This window comes from Pleurodeles waltl, chromosome 1_2 (assembly GCF_031143425.1).
Source record: "Pleurodeles waltl isolate 20211129_DDA chromosome 1_2, aPleWal1.hap1.20221129, whole genome shotgun sequence".
NCBI classification, from domain to species: Eukaryota; Metazoa; Chordata; class Amphibia; order Caudata; family Salamandridae; genus Pleurodeles; species Pleurodeles waltl.
In genome coordinates this window covers 1,086,894,483-1,086,911,523 of record NC_090437.1, presented here as the reverse complement: position 1 = coordinate 1,086,911,523, position 17,041 = coordinate 1,086,894,483, and the positions used below count along the sequence as shown (strand labels likewise).

General features: G+C 40.0%; 1 protein-coding gene across 1 annotated transcript in view; it reads right to left on the bottom strand.

The window, feature by feature from the left end:
* The window catches only part of SEL1L3 (SEL1L family member 3), a 390,847-nt gene that overhangs the window by 150,835 nt on the left and 222,971 nt on the right, over positions 1–17,041 (bottom strand). The window contains exons 13-14 of the mRNA XM_069202147.1: positions 11,986–12,126; positions 7,094–7,156 (exon numbers count right to left, since the gene is read on the bottom strand). Of these exons, the coding sequence (XP_069058248.1) occupies positions 7,094–7,156; positions 11,986–12,126 (204 nt within the window). The remainder of the gene's footprint in view (positions 1–7,093; positions 7,157–11,985; positions 12,127–17,041) is intronic.

The window sequence follows — 17,041 nt, the reverse complement described above, 5'->3', positions numbered from 1 at the left end:
TCAAGGCATAGCAAGGGTCCCACCAATGTCTCAGGTAGCCGGGAGGAGGCTCCAAATCCTGCTAGCACAATTTGCTACAATTGAGATGACTCTCCTCTGTCACATCCAGGTTGCAGGGGGGTACAGCATTAGGTCAGTGCAAACTCATCCCAGGCAGCGCCTCTAATCCAGGGCCCTCACCGTGCCAAGTCACACATGCTGTGAGGATCCCCACTGAAAGACAGCAATGGCAAGTGTGGGAAAGGTGGGGGGGGGGGCGTATCACATTTATGTCCCACACACGAGCAAAACACGTGTCAGGGGTTGCTTTACGCATTCCAGGTTGTCTTGGATGGTATTTGACCAGTCCAAAGCTGTAATACTGTGCCTGGGGTGGTAAATGGCTTTTGTCATATATATATATATATATATGTTTGTCAAACAAAATGGTCTGAAGGTTGCTGGGCGCACTCCACTGCCGGTGCCCAGTGACGGAGAGGACCAGTCTCGAAAAATACATTTATTATTATATGTATATATATATATATATATATATGTCCAAAGTCTAAAATTTGTAATCACCCTCCATGACGTGCTTTGGCCGTACCGATGGCCTTGCTCACATAATCACTGTGTTGTTTGAATCACCTAAAACACTGTGGAACATACATAACTACTAAAAACGGACTCTCAGAAATACACTCTTTCACCAATATGTGTAATATCGGGTGCAATGCACTAAATTCAATACTCAATTATCTCTCAAACTGTTCATAAAAAAATCCTGATTCAATCAATTAATATGATCTTAGTGTCACAGAGAACTATTTGCCATATGAAAACAGATAATCTGCTCCAAATAACATCTGACCATAGCCCCCTCTGTACTATTCTTAGGCACACAGTGAACTATGATAACTGCTGGAGATGGAGAGCACTAAGCTGTCTTGCATACAAGAGTTTTCGACTATAAAAGTGGAAATAGGTCTAATCTATATAGTTTGTGATGCACTGAATGTCTATGTCAAAGGGATCACAATCAAATTATAGCTAATTGTAATAAGGCTCAGCCACAGACAGAAGAAGAGGAATGACCGGAATTAATGATACTGGAAGCTAAGAATGTTAGATTTATTCTTACCCACGATGTACTTGAACATGATATATGTATGCAAGTGGTTGAATGTGGAAATAAAATAGGTAGATCACTTCAAGAAAAAGTGGCTGTGTCTTACAAGTCCAGCAAACTACTGGTTTAAGAATATGGGAAATATGGAAAAAGTTATGGCATATAAAACCAAAGAAAGTTACAAGTTACAACAGACATCTGATATCTATTATTAGGGATGAAGAGGGGCATGAGATTTCCAAACCCAAGGGGAGACTTAAACAGTGAGGAGCTTTTTGTTTATCAGGCTATATACAATGTTGAAACCCTTTTTGTACAAGAAACCATGCACACATATGTAGATTCAATCAGCATGTGCCATCTTAGTAGCTCACTGATTAATGTACCAGAAGCAGGGATTTACCTCAATGACATTAATGGTGCTATAACTTCACTTCATCTTGGAAAGCTGCAGGAGATGATTTCATCCCCCTAGATTTTTACACAACTTCTAATGAGCTTCTGGCCCGCATTCTCTTACATGTAATGATAGCCACTGAAATAGGATTTCTCATCCCAGATTTATGGAACTCTTTCAAGATATCAGTTTTCCTCAAAAAGGTAAACCCAGTGATGAAAGAGTACCATACCAGCCTATATTGCTAATTAATTCAGATGCAAACATTAATGCAACAATTCTAGCCAATTGTTTAGCTTCTATAATTGGAACAACAATATAGGTTCATTCACACATAACACAGCTATTCCTACTATGTTTAACACAGCGAATACTTTGCAAAAGCCAGCCAGTATGATCGTCTTGAGTGCTGAAAAGGATAAGGACTGGTTTTAGGAAGAGATTCCTTAATGTAAAAAAGTCAGAGCACTTTATGAAAACCACTTTGCCGAAAATAGTCATATCTGGGTAGTCTTCTGAATCTTTCCCAATTAATAGAGAGAAACGGCAGGGCTACCTAATGTCCCAATTGCTGTTGCCTATCTATTTAAAACCCTATTTATATCACATTTGTCATCAAAGGTATATAATCTCAATAGAACAGAATGGGGCGGAAATAAGGATTACTGAATATGCTGTATGCTGATGAGGGGGCTACTCCATATTCGCTGTTAGCTCCATCCTACACATAGAAGCCTAGGCAGCTCAATTTGGTGCTGTTTCCAGGTACACATTAAGGGGCTCATTACGACCCCGGCGGTGGGCATTAATGTGGGGGTAAGTACCCAACCCGCCAATGTACCACTCCGACCGCCACGGCACTAACAGCCGCCGGGCCGGAGATATCCATCTCCAGCCCGGCAGCTGCCATTGTTCCACCTGCAGGATTATGACCGCTCCTACCGCCATGGTAGTAGGCCATATCAGTGACAGGGAATTCCTTCCCTGTCGCTGATAAGGGTCTTCCCCCATTCCATTCCAGTTACCCCCCCACCGCTCCAGACCCCCTCTTGCCCCCCTATATTGATGCCCCCTTCACACATACACACGCAAACACACACCCATTCCCACATGCTTACACGCATGCATACATCCATTCACACACACATTCGCACACACTTTCAAACATACACACAGACACGCATTCACATAACACAACACACACGCACTCACACTACCATACATGCACACACGCATTCAACACGCAACCCAAACCCGCATCCACGCACACACAAACATTCACACACCCCCACACATATTCACAATACCCCCCACCCCCCTCCTCTGTTGGAGACCCGACTTACCTGGTTCTAGGGGGTCCTCTGGCAGGGAACGGGACAGGGCGCTGCTAGCGCCAGCAGCGCCCACCAGCAGAACACCGTCAGGCTGTATTATGGGTCATAATACGGCTGTTGGCAGTCTACTGGCGTGGCGCTGCTGGTGGCAGCAGCGCCACCTTACCACCAGATGCCCGCATGGCCCCAGCCGTATTTCTGCCATTCTTGTGGTGGAAATCCGGCTGTGGTCATAATATAGCAGACGGCTGGTAGCCGCGGCGATGGTGTTTCGGCGGCCGTCGCTGTGGCGGTAGCCGGTATTTACCGCCAATGGCAAAATGAGGGCCTGAATGCTCATAAAAACCTAAATTACTAATACTCTCACTCCCTAGCCCTGGCTCAGCTGACCTACTCTGTTTTAGCACTCAAACTACTGGCTACAATAGAGGCATTCGCAGAGTAGAGACATATATTACTAGATGCTAGGCACCCTTTCGAGATTGGAACTTAAATGCATGAAAACAATCAGTGCCAGAACAGTTGTCAGGCTCGCTGGTTATTTCTTTCCTCAATTAGATTTTTGAGTGACTTTCATCCTTCAAACATTAAAAAAGGGGACTTATGGGGTTTCTCACTAATAGCCCAGAAAGAAATAGTCAAGTTCTCAAACTATCCTTCCTCGTGGAGTATGTCCGTATAGCCCAATGGAGGCTGAAACAAGGAGAAGTTATTAAACTATCTTTGAATAAGAAGAAATGGTTGTTCTTTTGCACTGCCCTTATGGTTACTTCAACCTTTGAGGTTTTCTCTGAGACCATGCCATACCATTGATATGGTCTACATCATGGAGCTTCCTCCCTCTGAAGGGAAGATGACTTTTATGACTAATATAAATGCATTGTCAATGATGGCTCATTTTTTTACTTTAAAGAAATTACCTAGTGCTAAAGAAATGGTTTTGTGTTTCATATGAAAAATGTACAGGCTTCATGGATGCCGGGAGGAAATTATTCCTGATAGGTGATCTCTGTTTGTCTCACATTATTTGCAAAAAACTTTGTACAGCTCTAGGGATAGCTAGACCATTGCCCTCTGGTTTTTATCCACAAATTTAATGACTCACAGAGAGGATGTTTTTATAGTGTCAAAAGTGATAACTGAGTATCCTTACTCCCCTTTGCTGAGTTTGCCAGTCCATAGTGCTACTCAAAGTATCACGTTTTTCTGTTTACAAGGGTTTAATCCTAGGATGTGCCCTGCAGTTGTTAGTCCTCTTAGTCCTCACGTTGCAGCACCAGCAGTCTCTAAGCCTGTTTGCCTTCAGCTAAGAATCGGAAAACAAGTAGCTAAAAATGTACAAATAGCACAGAAAAAGATGAAGGATTACTAAAATAAACAAAGATAAAATGAGCCAGATTATCAGATTGGGGATCAAGTGTGGTTGTCGTCTCAGTTCCTAACCGACGGGTAAGGTAAATCCAGTATTTGGGAACTTTTTTTATTATTCATAAAAGGAATCCTGTAACTGTTTGTTTAAAACTTCCAACAGCCTGTAAAATTCACCCTACTTTACATGTGCCTGAAATGGAACCTTTTGCTTTAATATCTGTTTTTCTTGAGCCCTCCTCACTGCTCCGCCCATCTTTATTGATGATCAACCAAAAGTTTACGAGCCTGATGTTGTTCATTCTCTCCTTTTTAGGGGGTAAACTGCAATACCTTATCAGGTGGAAAGGGTATTCTGTCTCCGATCAGTCCTGGGAATCTGCAGAGGCTGTCAATGCACCTTTTCTAATCCGTAGATTTGTTCTCAGAAACATCCCTCAAAACCCTGGTCTCCAGGGGGAAAAAGATATGCTATTGGAAGTCCCACTTCCCATATGGGGCACACCATTAGCATAGTCCCAGCTTGGGACATGGCATGGTGGATGCAGTTTCCAGGGCAGAACTCACCTTCCTCCCTGCTGTGGTTTCCCCCTTGGGTGGTGTGGGCCGGCGAGCTTAGGTCAGCAAATCTCTTGAGGCGCTGTGTGCCACATAACCTTTCCTCTGCATACCTCTTGGCTTCCTGGGGTTGTAGAGGCATCTTGGATAATTATATTTATCATAATTCAAGGTGGTACCCCTGATATGTAATTCAAGCTAAGTTAGCCCACCCTTGGATGGTGAATGTCGCCTTCTGGACAGTTCCAGTCCTTCCACGTTATTACTCAATAATTAAGGGAGGACTGACCAGTACTTGTTGCATTGCAAACAATCTTGTTACCTGTGCACGGTACTAGTTAGTATAGAACTCCTTTAGTAATCAGTAATCCATTTTCTTCCTTTTTGTGCTTAGGTTTGGTCCTCTCTTCTCAGTCCAGCTCCTCTGGAATTCCTTTTTGGAGGTTTTCAGTGCCATTCAGTTTTCTTTCACCAAAAGTGATCTCTTTTACAGGGCATCTGCTGATTTGGGAGTATTTCTCAATCCATAAAGTGGGCATCAGAAAACGATCACCCTTCCTTTGGATTCAAAAGTTCACAAATCTAGATATGACCATTGCAACAAGCTATCAACAGGATGCTTTCATTTGGCCTGTTTCAGAACTTGTCTCAGCTAGACTTAAACAGCAACACTTTGATATACTATGTGCTAGAAAAACATCCACATGGCAAATTAGCTGAAATTCGAATTCTTCAAGATGTGAGCTCCGGGGTGCAGATATTATAGATATGATTGTTAGATGCCCTTATTTGCTTGAATACTTGACATACATTGTAAGATTTCTCTCTAATAGACTCAATACTGATATTGTGCTTTCATTCCAGAATACTATTATTGGTACCGCAATGAGTATGCCCAACCAGAGTGTCCAGCTTGTTAGCATTGTCATACCATGATTGTGTATAGCTCAAGAATGGGTTAATTAGGCCCACTATCAAAATGTAGTTGTTGGTGGGCACCGATGTGTCATTTCCATGAAATTAATTCTGCTATCCTGAAGTTGAAAAGAAAAACGTGCCATATGGCACTTCTAGAGAAATAGTCACAATTGCTTTGTTATGGAATAGTCTTACTATTTTTCAGTGCTTAGATGGTAATCTAAAGTAACTAATGATATGTAGATTGATAAGACATTAATAATTGTGATTATTTTCTCCTTTTTTCTCTCTGCTTAGTTACTTGCTTGACTAAGTATGTACCAACATCTTTTGTTGATGCCTGAACTTCCCAATAAAAATAATAATAAAAATTAATGATAAAGACTCTTAGCATTAAGCTTTTTTTCTTATCAGTGGGCATCTCAAATACACACTGCTGCCATATATGAAGCTAAAGTTGGATTTCTGATTTGTGCTCTACCTAAATGGGATGCATTATGAATTTCTTATTTGAAGGATTTATCTAGGTGGAAACATCAGAGTTAAAATAATTATGACCGTAGTGAGTTTTCCCACTATTCCAAATGAACTTTCACTCATATTATCTGGTGCCTTCTTTAGAGCCTTTCACAAAAAAGTGGCATCAGTCCTCAGAAAGGGATTTCCAGTAGGCAATTAGAACAAGGTTAATATATCTCCTCTTTAGTAATCAAAGAGGTGGATTTTGTTAGTAGATATGTACACCTGGTGAAAATAAAAATACAACCTTTCATTAATAAACAATTAAATATAAAACACATGCTGATCATTTCCTATTTCATCTGTAAGTGATAGTTGACAAAATAAATACAAAACATTTTCACAAAAAGTTTAAAATAGAATCTGTGAAAAGCACTTTGATTGGAAAATCTGGTAAATGCTTAGTTTTCCATCTTAAGGGCCATGCAATATACAACAAAAACAAAAATACAGTTCCATGTGCTAATTCATGATTGAATATAAAGTAATGAAATTATTGAGGAATACTGATTGGGACCATGCCTTTTTGCCTGCAATGTGACGCACAGATACCGTGACCCAGGAAGGAAAATAGAAGTGATCCACATTTAATTAAATTAATCATAAGAAGCAATACATTAACTTTTTTTTAAAGTGCAAAACACTTTGTTGGCTGCAATTCATTTTGTAATCTGAATACTATCAACGAGTGATGACAACTACTCTTGCTAGGAATAATGTACAATACATTCATTTCAACTAATTACAGCACAGATTTCTATCAAGGTGGTATTAAGATGCATTCATTTCAGTCTCCTTGGTAAAACTGCTGTTATTACTGCCAGCAAGAGGCGGAACCTTTCTACCAGCAAAGTTGGCAAACAATCCCTCTTAAAAATGTTCTCACTTTACCTGAGCAGCTGCTTTCCGCATGAGTTTAAGAGCCAGTTTTGCATTCTTCTGTACTCCGTGACCCTGCACATATTAAAAATAGATGAAATAATATGATTAGCAAAATAAAAATGCACCATCAATTTAGATGTACAAACAAGCAATGCATAGGATACACATACACAAAGATATCCAATGCAGTGGAATTCTAGTTTGGAAAACACAATAAACACAAAAGAATTTGAAATAGCAATATGTCCTGATCAGCTACAATTTCATGAAAACACATGTAACAACTCTCAGCACTGTTATCTGTTACTTACATTGTAACCTGGACCAAAATATATTGTGTGCAATATAGTGTTGCATGCATAGTAACTGTCAGTTGAAACTATGTAAAACTAAGTTCACATAACATTTTGAAGTTTGCACTCTTGTCGTAGTTGGACTCTCGTTCCTAGATGAGACTGCTGGTTTAGGGTTGACAGCAGTTTTGTTTGTATGCAACTAAGACACTCCTACAAGTCGCAACTGTCAGCCGACCCCCCCAGCTCACAAGCAGTACCTCACCAAAACTCAGAACGCAAAGGTGATTTCTGACAGCCTTACGCATGAACTCTAGATCAGACCTCTCAGCAGGGAAGTCGAAGTGGAACGGAAGTTACCCTTTTCTCTTGTTAGCAACAAGTCTTGGTCACACACAGGCAATGAAAGAGATGCAGGAGAGTTTTTAATATAATTATTGAAAAGAATGTATATAAACCCCCCCACCATCTTACAATAAACATGAGATATAAAATTCCTAGCAAAGATAACCTAATCTCTAGTGAGAGATAGGTATGATAAACCTAATCTGCCAGTACCATGTCCATGAGAAACGCCCCCAACCCTTGTTACAGTGGAATGAGGTCTCTAGGTCAGACTTTGTGGTGACACAAGGACTGAGTTCTGCAGCAAGGTGATGTGCAGCATGAATGGCATCTGGAAGGAAGCCCTCTAATGACCTTGTCCGTATGAGATGTAGGATCCCTAACACAGGTATGTTACTAAACTACTAATAAGGAGGCAGATTTGTGGATGCAATCATATATATAATACCCCGATAAGTATACATTATGTTTCTATCACACTTAAGGGATAACGGGACATTGTTAGATCTGACAGCCTTAGGGTGTCATCCACCAACCTTTTGCCTGCCTCCCTCCACTTTTTGGACACTGTTTTTGCAGATTTTAGGACTGTGTGCACTTTGCAACTGCTAACCAGTGCTAAAGTACATATGCTCTCTTCCTTAGACATGGCAACATTGGTTTATTCTAAATTGGCCTATTTGATTTACTTGTAAGTCCCTAGTAAAGTGCACTACATGTGCCCAGGGCATGCAAATTGAATGCTACTAGTGGGCCTGCAGCACTGGCTGTGTCCACCTGCATAAGTAAACCCTTAACCATGTCTCAGGCCTGCCATTGCAAGGCCTGTGTGTGCAGTTTCACTGCCACATTATCCAGGCATTTAAAAGTACTTGCCAAGCCTTAAACTCCCATTTGTCTACATATAAGTCACCCCTAAGGTAGGCCCTAGGTAACCCATAGGGCAGGGTGTGATGTAGGTAAAAGGCAGAACATGTACATGTGTGTTTTATATGTCCTTGTAGTGGAAAACTCCTAAACTAGTTTTCCACAACTATGAGGCCTGCTTCTTTCATAGGATAGCATTAAGACTACCCTCATATACTGTTTGCGTGGTAGTTTCTCATCAGAAAAGGGTCGCCTGGTCATATTTAGTATGGCCAGAATGGTAATAGAAAATCCTGCTCATTGGTGAGGTTGAATTTTATATTACTATGTTAGAAATGCTACTTTTAGAAAGCAAGCATTTCTCTGCACTTGAAAATCCATCGCTGCCTTACAGCCTGTCTCCAATGTCTGGGCTGAGCTGGTTGACCACCTCCTTGTGCATTTCACCCAGATAACCACACAAATAGGACACACAGTCACACCTGCACTCATCTGCATACAGAATGGGTCTTCCTGGTCTGGAAGGGTGGATGGCCTCACACTTACATTTCAAAGGCTAGTGGCCTGGCCTCACTCAATAGACTGCCAAACCCCCTACTGGGACCCTGGCAGACAAACCTGTACTGAAAGGGGAACTTGTGCACTTCAAAGCCACTCTTTGAAGACTCCCCCACTTCAAAAGCATGTTCGGGTATATAAACTGGGTCTCTGACCCCACCAACTCAGACACTTCTAGACATGAACCTGCAACCTGTCAAGAGGAACTGCCTGGCTGCACAAAGGACTCATCTGGACTGTCTTGATGAGAAGGACTGCTGCCCTGCTGTTCCCCTGCTGCCCTGCTGCTGACCTCTGACTTTGCTGAGAAGGCATGGTGGTGTGCTGAGACCTAGAGTCCACCATCCTTGTGATGGCCTCCGATCACGGTGAGTCACAATTTGCAACATACCTGATTAACATTCATAGAGTTGATAGCAGTCTGACCTACTATGATTCAGAATTTTAAGAAATTACCTATTAGTACATAGTTGAAAAATAACAATGCCCAATCAGGTACTGATTATCACAAAGAATATATGAACAAAATTTGGAGATAGTGATTACTCCTATATGATAAAGGAAGGTATCCTTAATTTATGTACTAGTCGTTGACAACTGTATTCACATTAAATTGTTTTTATAAATGTATATGGAAAGGAGACACTAAAAGACAATAAACATCTGTTGACATAATGTATATAAAAAAGATCTTCAAACGAAAGAGCGCTCTATTGGTCAGTGGTCGTATGGTACAGGTGAACCAAACAAAGAACAAAATGCCTGATAAAGTTGCTCATTTAAAAATGGTGAAAGATGGTCCAAAATGTCCAATTAGGAACTAAATCCAAAGGAACATGCATGGATAACATTGATAAGAATTAATTTCTTCCTCATAGCAAATATAACTGCAAAAAAACCTTTTTTGCTATGGATTGCTGACATCATTTCAGCCCTATGGTTGTTCCAGGGTCATCATCAGGATGTAAAAATTCAGAGCACATCGTACATCCTAGGGCAGGTATCCAGTGGAGAGAATGCAGAAAAATGAGGTATCAATACAATTTCTTGCAAAATTATGGAAAGTTCTGGAGTACTTGGGATAAGGATTCCATTCAATGATACTACCCAACCATAAAACCAACCAGGAGAAAGAGCCCAGAGAGTGAACCCCTACCACAATGAGTAAATATTGATCAATGGCTACCATCAATTTGAGGAGATATTATTAGGGCTACCCTCCGGGATCGCAATACCTAAATATGATCACTTATGATCAAAACAACTTGGATGAAAACTTAATTACTAAGTGAAGGATCCAAATTTGAGTCAAGGGATCGGACTGGTATAAAATACTGTCCTAAATAATCTCTGGCTGGTAGGGCTGGAACATGGGGGGTGGGGGTTAATCCACCTTCATTCATGGGTATGTATGCCTGCTGGGGAGTAAGGAATGCAGAAGATGAAGATTTTTCAGGATGATAATTGACATGTGTCCAACCCAGAGACCCAATTTGGATCATTGCATGCATAGTAAAAGGCCTTTAAAGCTTCTAAATTTGCAAGTATTATTGAGACTTTCCTTTCATTACCAAACTTCCCATCATGTCTGTCAAAATGAACAAACTGATGGATTCGGTAGAAGATTTATGTCAGTCCTTTAAAGCTATGGAAGGTAATTTGATTGCTAAGTTATTTGAATGTAAGCATTTTTCATTTTGGAACATGGTTTGGTTAAAATACAATGAAATATGCAAAACTACCATTCCTCTCACATTTCAAAACATTTTCTTAGGTTCCTAGGGATTCTCTCATAATGATTCCTTAAAAATGTTAAATACTGTTTACATTTTTATTACCTTAGGTTGGAAACAGATTACATCCTATTGGAAAAGAAATTCTAAATTGTCTTACTAACCTTGGCGGAAAGGGGTTCGGACAACCACAGAGTTAATGTTACTCTTGCTGTCAAGAATAAGAGCAAGAAGGATATTTTTCCTTTAACCTTTTTGAGTTTTTGGAATTCTTGATATTCGTCTGACAATGTTGTTTAATAGTTTGCTTCTTGTATGTGTTTTCGGCCCAATTTCATTACTTTTCTTATATATCACTGTTTAATCACTTTATTGATTACTGTTTTCTTGTATGTCATATCCTGTGATATACTTGGTTATTTTCTCTTGTTCTTTAATTTTCTTTGTTCTTTGCTTTATTTCTTTTCAGATTTTACTATACAATAATCCCTTTACTCTACTTCCTATTCTACTATGTTGTATGATGTCATAGTGCTCCAATTATCAATTAGACAAGGAGTAGGAAAAGGATGAGTGCTGAGGTGGCAATGATTTATATTTACAAGTTACCTATTAGGAGACATTTTCTATAATGTGACAGACCTTGAACTTCAGCCCTTCTCACCTGTCATACACAGGACCATTTATGTGGCACCAAGAGTTGGCCACAGAATTGCTCAACTGTGATGCCTTTCTCTAAAGTAAAGGATAACCTTCAGCTAAGCAAATGAAAGAAAGCAAGAAGCAGTCGATCTAAAGAGATCATTGGACCCCAGAATTAAGTGAGTAGCATCAACTAAACATGATTAAAAGCAAATGTGTTAAATAGTAGAAATTTCCTTTACTAGATGTATTGTCAGCCACATTCGTGTTGTGATGTACTGAATATGGAATACGGCATAATAATATTCTTGAATTTAAAAAGTAAACATGTTTTAACTTCCTTTATGTAAATTAGACTAAATCAAAAATGTGACTGAACAATAGCTTAAAAAATAAACTACATTTAATTTCTGCTTTAACCAGTCACATATCTGAGAAAAGGAAAACTCTTGATGCGTCTTACCTTGAATAAAACAATGGCGTAGTCATACATTGTTAATGGATCTTCATTTTCCAGGGCACCTTTTTCATACCACTCTACTGCCGCCTCTGCATTTTTGGCAATACCTTGCTGTCCCCAAAAAAGCATCTGAGCAAGTCGATGCTATATTTGGAAAAACACAATAGACACATAAGGAATATTACTATGAAAATCTGAAACTGCTTGGAGGGAGAGCAGAAAGCTGGCTTCATGCAATTCAAATGAAATTCTACACTTCATTGCATATGCAAGGATCTAAGGTATAAGGCCAAAAAGGAAGGCTGGTGGCTTCTTTACAATTTCTTTTTTAAAAACAATCTGGACATGACGGAGGGCAACAAATTAGACAGGATTAGATTCAATGTGATGGATCACAGTACTTTGAGTGAACTGCTGGGTGCTCAGTTAGTGCTTGTGTTAAACAGTGCATTCTGTATGGTTGGCATATCTTAGATGTTGTACAGAGTAGTGGATGCCTTTCCCCCTACTCTGTACAGCATGGAGAGCATGGGCTAATATTCCAAGAATTCAGTGTATTGTGACCATTTAGCATGCCTTAGGTGCAGTGTAGAGGTTTAGTGCCCTGTCCTTGCAGTATTCTGTTCAATATCTATATGATTCACTTTGGATATTTAGTGCCCTTGCTTTGAGTTTGTGGCTTGTACCGAAGTGCTAAGCAGTGAAGTTTGGTTCGCTATTGTCCTTCAGATATAGGGCCTCATTATGAGTTTGGCGGACAGGAATGCCCAACTGCCAAACTCCTGAAAGGGTGGCCGCCGCCTACGCACTGACCTCCCCTCTGAGGTCATTATGAGTATCCCCGCTAGGTCAGAGGGCGGAAATCAGAGTTTTTGCCTGCTGGCCTAGTGGGATACAGGCTACAGCATTGTCTCCGGCTCGTAATCAAGCCGGCTGCAATGCTGTAGCCAGCAGGGTGCTCCAGCACCCTCACAATGTTCACTGTCTGCGAAGCAGATGGTGAACATTGCAATAGTGATGGGCAAGGGGGGCCCTGCACTATCCATGCCAAGTGCATGGGCACTGCAGGGGCCTCCCTGTGGCCCCCTGCACTTGTCCTCTGCCAGCCTTTTCATGGCAGGGTTATCGCCATGAAAAGACTGGTGGAGAACAAGATCATAATCCACATGGCAGAGCTGCTTGCAGCGCTGCCCTGGTGGATTACGATCTCTGCCACTGTCAGGATCCATGATCCTGGCAAAGCTGGCGGTCTCCTGGCAGTCAAACCACCAGGGTTGTGATTTGGGGGTCAGACCGCTGCATACATGGTGGTCCTGACTGCCACTGTGCGTGTAGCGGTCTTAAGCCCCATAGTGTTGTGGGTAAGTGTCCCTGTAATGCAGTGTGACCATGACCGTGATGTGTGTAGGTTAGTGTTTCAAGAAGAAAACGCATTGTAGTGAATTAGCATACTCCAGATGCAGACAGTGAAGTTCCATACACAGGATCATAACAATTGTATATATATATATATAGATAGATAGATAGATAGATAGATAGATAGATAGATAGATAGATAGATACATATAAATATATATCTGTATATATATATATATATATATATATATCCTTCCAAAAGCAATTCGCAGCACTCCAAAAGACTTTGTATCAATATTTATTCTTCTTCAGAACAACCATCGTCATCACCAACGCGTTTCGATTATCACAGTCTTGATCACGGTAACAACAGACAAAGGAAATAATGGATAAGAATGAAGACAAGGGCGAGGATAATATTGGCATTAATTTAACAAAGCATGAACTACCAAAGGAAGAATTGAGTGTACTTCGGAGGGGCCTTTCATTCTGACCTGAAACACATTTTGACTATGTAGAAATGAGAACTGATCTCTATTAGTTCATTCTAAAACTGAAGCTAGCTAAGTTCTTCTCCAAGAATGAGCCCAAAATACAATCAGCACCTAACCAGACACAGCATAGATTGCAAATAAGTATTGAACAAAAAGCTGATATAAAAAATGTGTTTGACCTGGCGCATAATTTACGAGGGGATGAACTAACAGAAACACAAGTACTAACAGAATTAAATATTGACACAGATGTCTATGGCTATACTAAGTTCAAACCAAAATCAAAAATTTGCCCCAAATTGATCTCAGAAACAAGATTAACACGTTCTATGAACTAGTGCTCATAGGCTTAGAAAAAGTGGAGAATACTATACATATGAACTATAAAGAGAATCTAAGCTGTGGAGAACGAGATGCGCTAAAGAAACTGGCTAACAATGGGGCATTAGAAATCAAACCAGCAGACAAGGGAGGGGACTTTGTGGTGAAGGAGAAGAGTGACTACTTGGAGGAGGCTCTCCATCAACTAAATGTAACCACAAACTATTGTAAAATATCAAAGAATACCCTCAATGATCTAACCATGGACCTACAAAAGAGACTTCACAAATGGTACTCAGAAGTTTAATGAATGATGATGAACAGCAATATTTGATGAATGAGTGTCCAGTCATTCCAATGATGAACTTTCCCCCAAAAATACACAAAATACTAAGCAAACCACCTGGTAGACCCATTATATCCAGCTGTGGGTCTTTATACGAAAATCTATCCCAATAAGTGGATTACTTTTTAGCACCGATGGTTAGAAATCTAAGTTCACACATACGAGATATAGGGGAATTTTTTAGATTACTTGAGGATATTGCACAGCAAGATGGATATCTACTAGTCACCATAAATGTAGTTTCCCTCTATACATCAATCTCACACATAGTGAGACTTAGAGCAGCAGAATACTTACTGCAACAGAGAAGCATTCATGAGCTGAAACACTCAGAGATGCTATTGGAAATGGTAGAACTATGTCCGAGGAACCACGTATTCATCTTTAATCACCAATTCTATTCCCAGACCTGTCGGACAGCCATGGGGGTTTCCTTTTCACCAAGGTATGCAAACCTCACAATGGGCTGGTGAGAGAAACGTGGCTTGGAGGGAGGAGAATGATTCATACATGGAAAACACGGTCATATGGCTCCATTACATAGATGATCTATTCTTGATTTGGAATGGTCAAGAGAAACAGTGTAAGGAATTCTTGGAAATATTAAATATCAATGACCTGGATCTACAATACACGTACAAAATGAGAAGGACAAGGATAGATTTTTGGATGTGACTGTATATATTGAGGATGAGAAAATACAGACAATGCTACACCGTAAGACAACAGCAACCAATAGTGTACTACGTGGCTCAAGCTTCCACCCGAAATCACTAAAGAAGAGTATTCCTTATGGGGAATTCATCAGGATGAAGAGAAACTGTTCCAATGCAAAAGCAATGAAAAATAAGTTTAGAGAATCACCACAGAGGTTCCTTAAGAAGTATCGGGGTGTAAAACAAGGGGAAGATAGAGCAAGATCTATGACACATACACAGATACTGATGATCAGTCAGAATTCAGTGAAAGAGGAGGATGATACAACCATCAGACTGATTCTGACTTACAGTAAAGAAAATCATAAAATTCTGACTATTTTAAATAAACATTGGACTGTGATAAAAAAAGATCCAGACATTGGTAAACTCATAGGGATGCGACCGGATGTGACATACAGAAGGGCACCCTCGCTGAGAGACTATTTGGTAAAGAGCCACTTTAAGTTGACAACACAAGAGAATTGTCTACAAGAAAAAAACAAAGGATTCACACATTGCAAACTAGATGTAAGGCTTGTCGCATTGGCATCAATAAAAAAGACTTCTTGGAATTCAAAGGAAGACGTATACCCATAAAAGAGAAGATAACATGTGACAACTCAATTTTTGTGTGTGTTATAGAGTGTTTGTTTACGATATGTGGGCAGCACAATATGCCCTCTAAAAAAAAAAATGTTGTAACATATAAGGGCGGTACAAAACGGAGATAGGAGCTATGCCCTAACAAAGCACCTACAGTGCCATGATGAAGCAGAATGGCAATATATGCAATATTATGGAATCACCTGTGTGAAGAACCATGAAAGAGGAGGTGATAGGATAGTGCAACTTAGATGTCTGGATTCCAAAATAATTATCAAACTCAAGACTAAGGTGCCATATGGACTCAGCGGGCACGAGGAAATGTACAGTCATTTATAACAACCACGCAGATAAGGGTTGGGAGAAACAGATAAAGACTATAGTCCACAGATCTGGTGGCTAAAGTATAGAGTACAGAGAGAGGTGTATGATTTAAATGGAATGCAATGTCTATGCCAGAAAGGAAATACATATGATTCATGTAATGTCACCAACTTCACATTGGTTGGAAGGGTAAGCCATCTTGTAAAGATAGATAATTCAAAGCTAGGGCCATTGATAAACTTTGGTTATGTCTCCATGGGATAAGGGGTCAGATTAAAATGTATTAGTACTTATTAGGGGGAGCGTAGTCCAAGAAGTGTATATATATATATATATATAATACATGAGTATGTGTGACAATAGTAATATTAAATCTCACTAGTTTGGAAGAATATACCTATACAATATATGGGGACACACATAGACTACATATACCAGTAAAGGTGATGTAACTGATGAGATAACAAGGATTAAAAAGATAAAAGAGTTAAAGAAGTGGGCCCAAATGTATCCATGGTGAACAAAGTGGGGAAATATATAGTAAAAGGAATGTAAAGACTATCTAGTAGATGGCCACATTGACAGATTGAGAGAATAATTGTAATGTTAACTGTCAGCTGACATACTTTTAATGAGAGAACCATGTACATATAAAATATAAGGTGGGGAAGGGTATCATGAACATCAATGTCGTTGGAAAGGTATGGAGTACCGCAAGAGTGGTATGCAAAATGGTTTTAGTTGTGTTTAGGTTGTATTTTGTTTAGTTGCACTACATTTCCCAGAATGCTTATTAATGGCAGAGATTGGAAGTACATATATATAGCCAACATAAACAACACACTCACTTACCGTGATCAAGACTGTGATAGTCGAAACGCGTTGGTGTTGGGAAGAAGAATAAATATTGATACAAA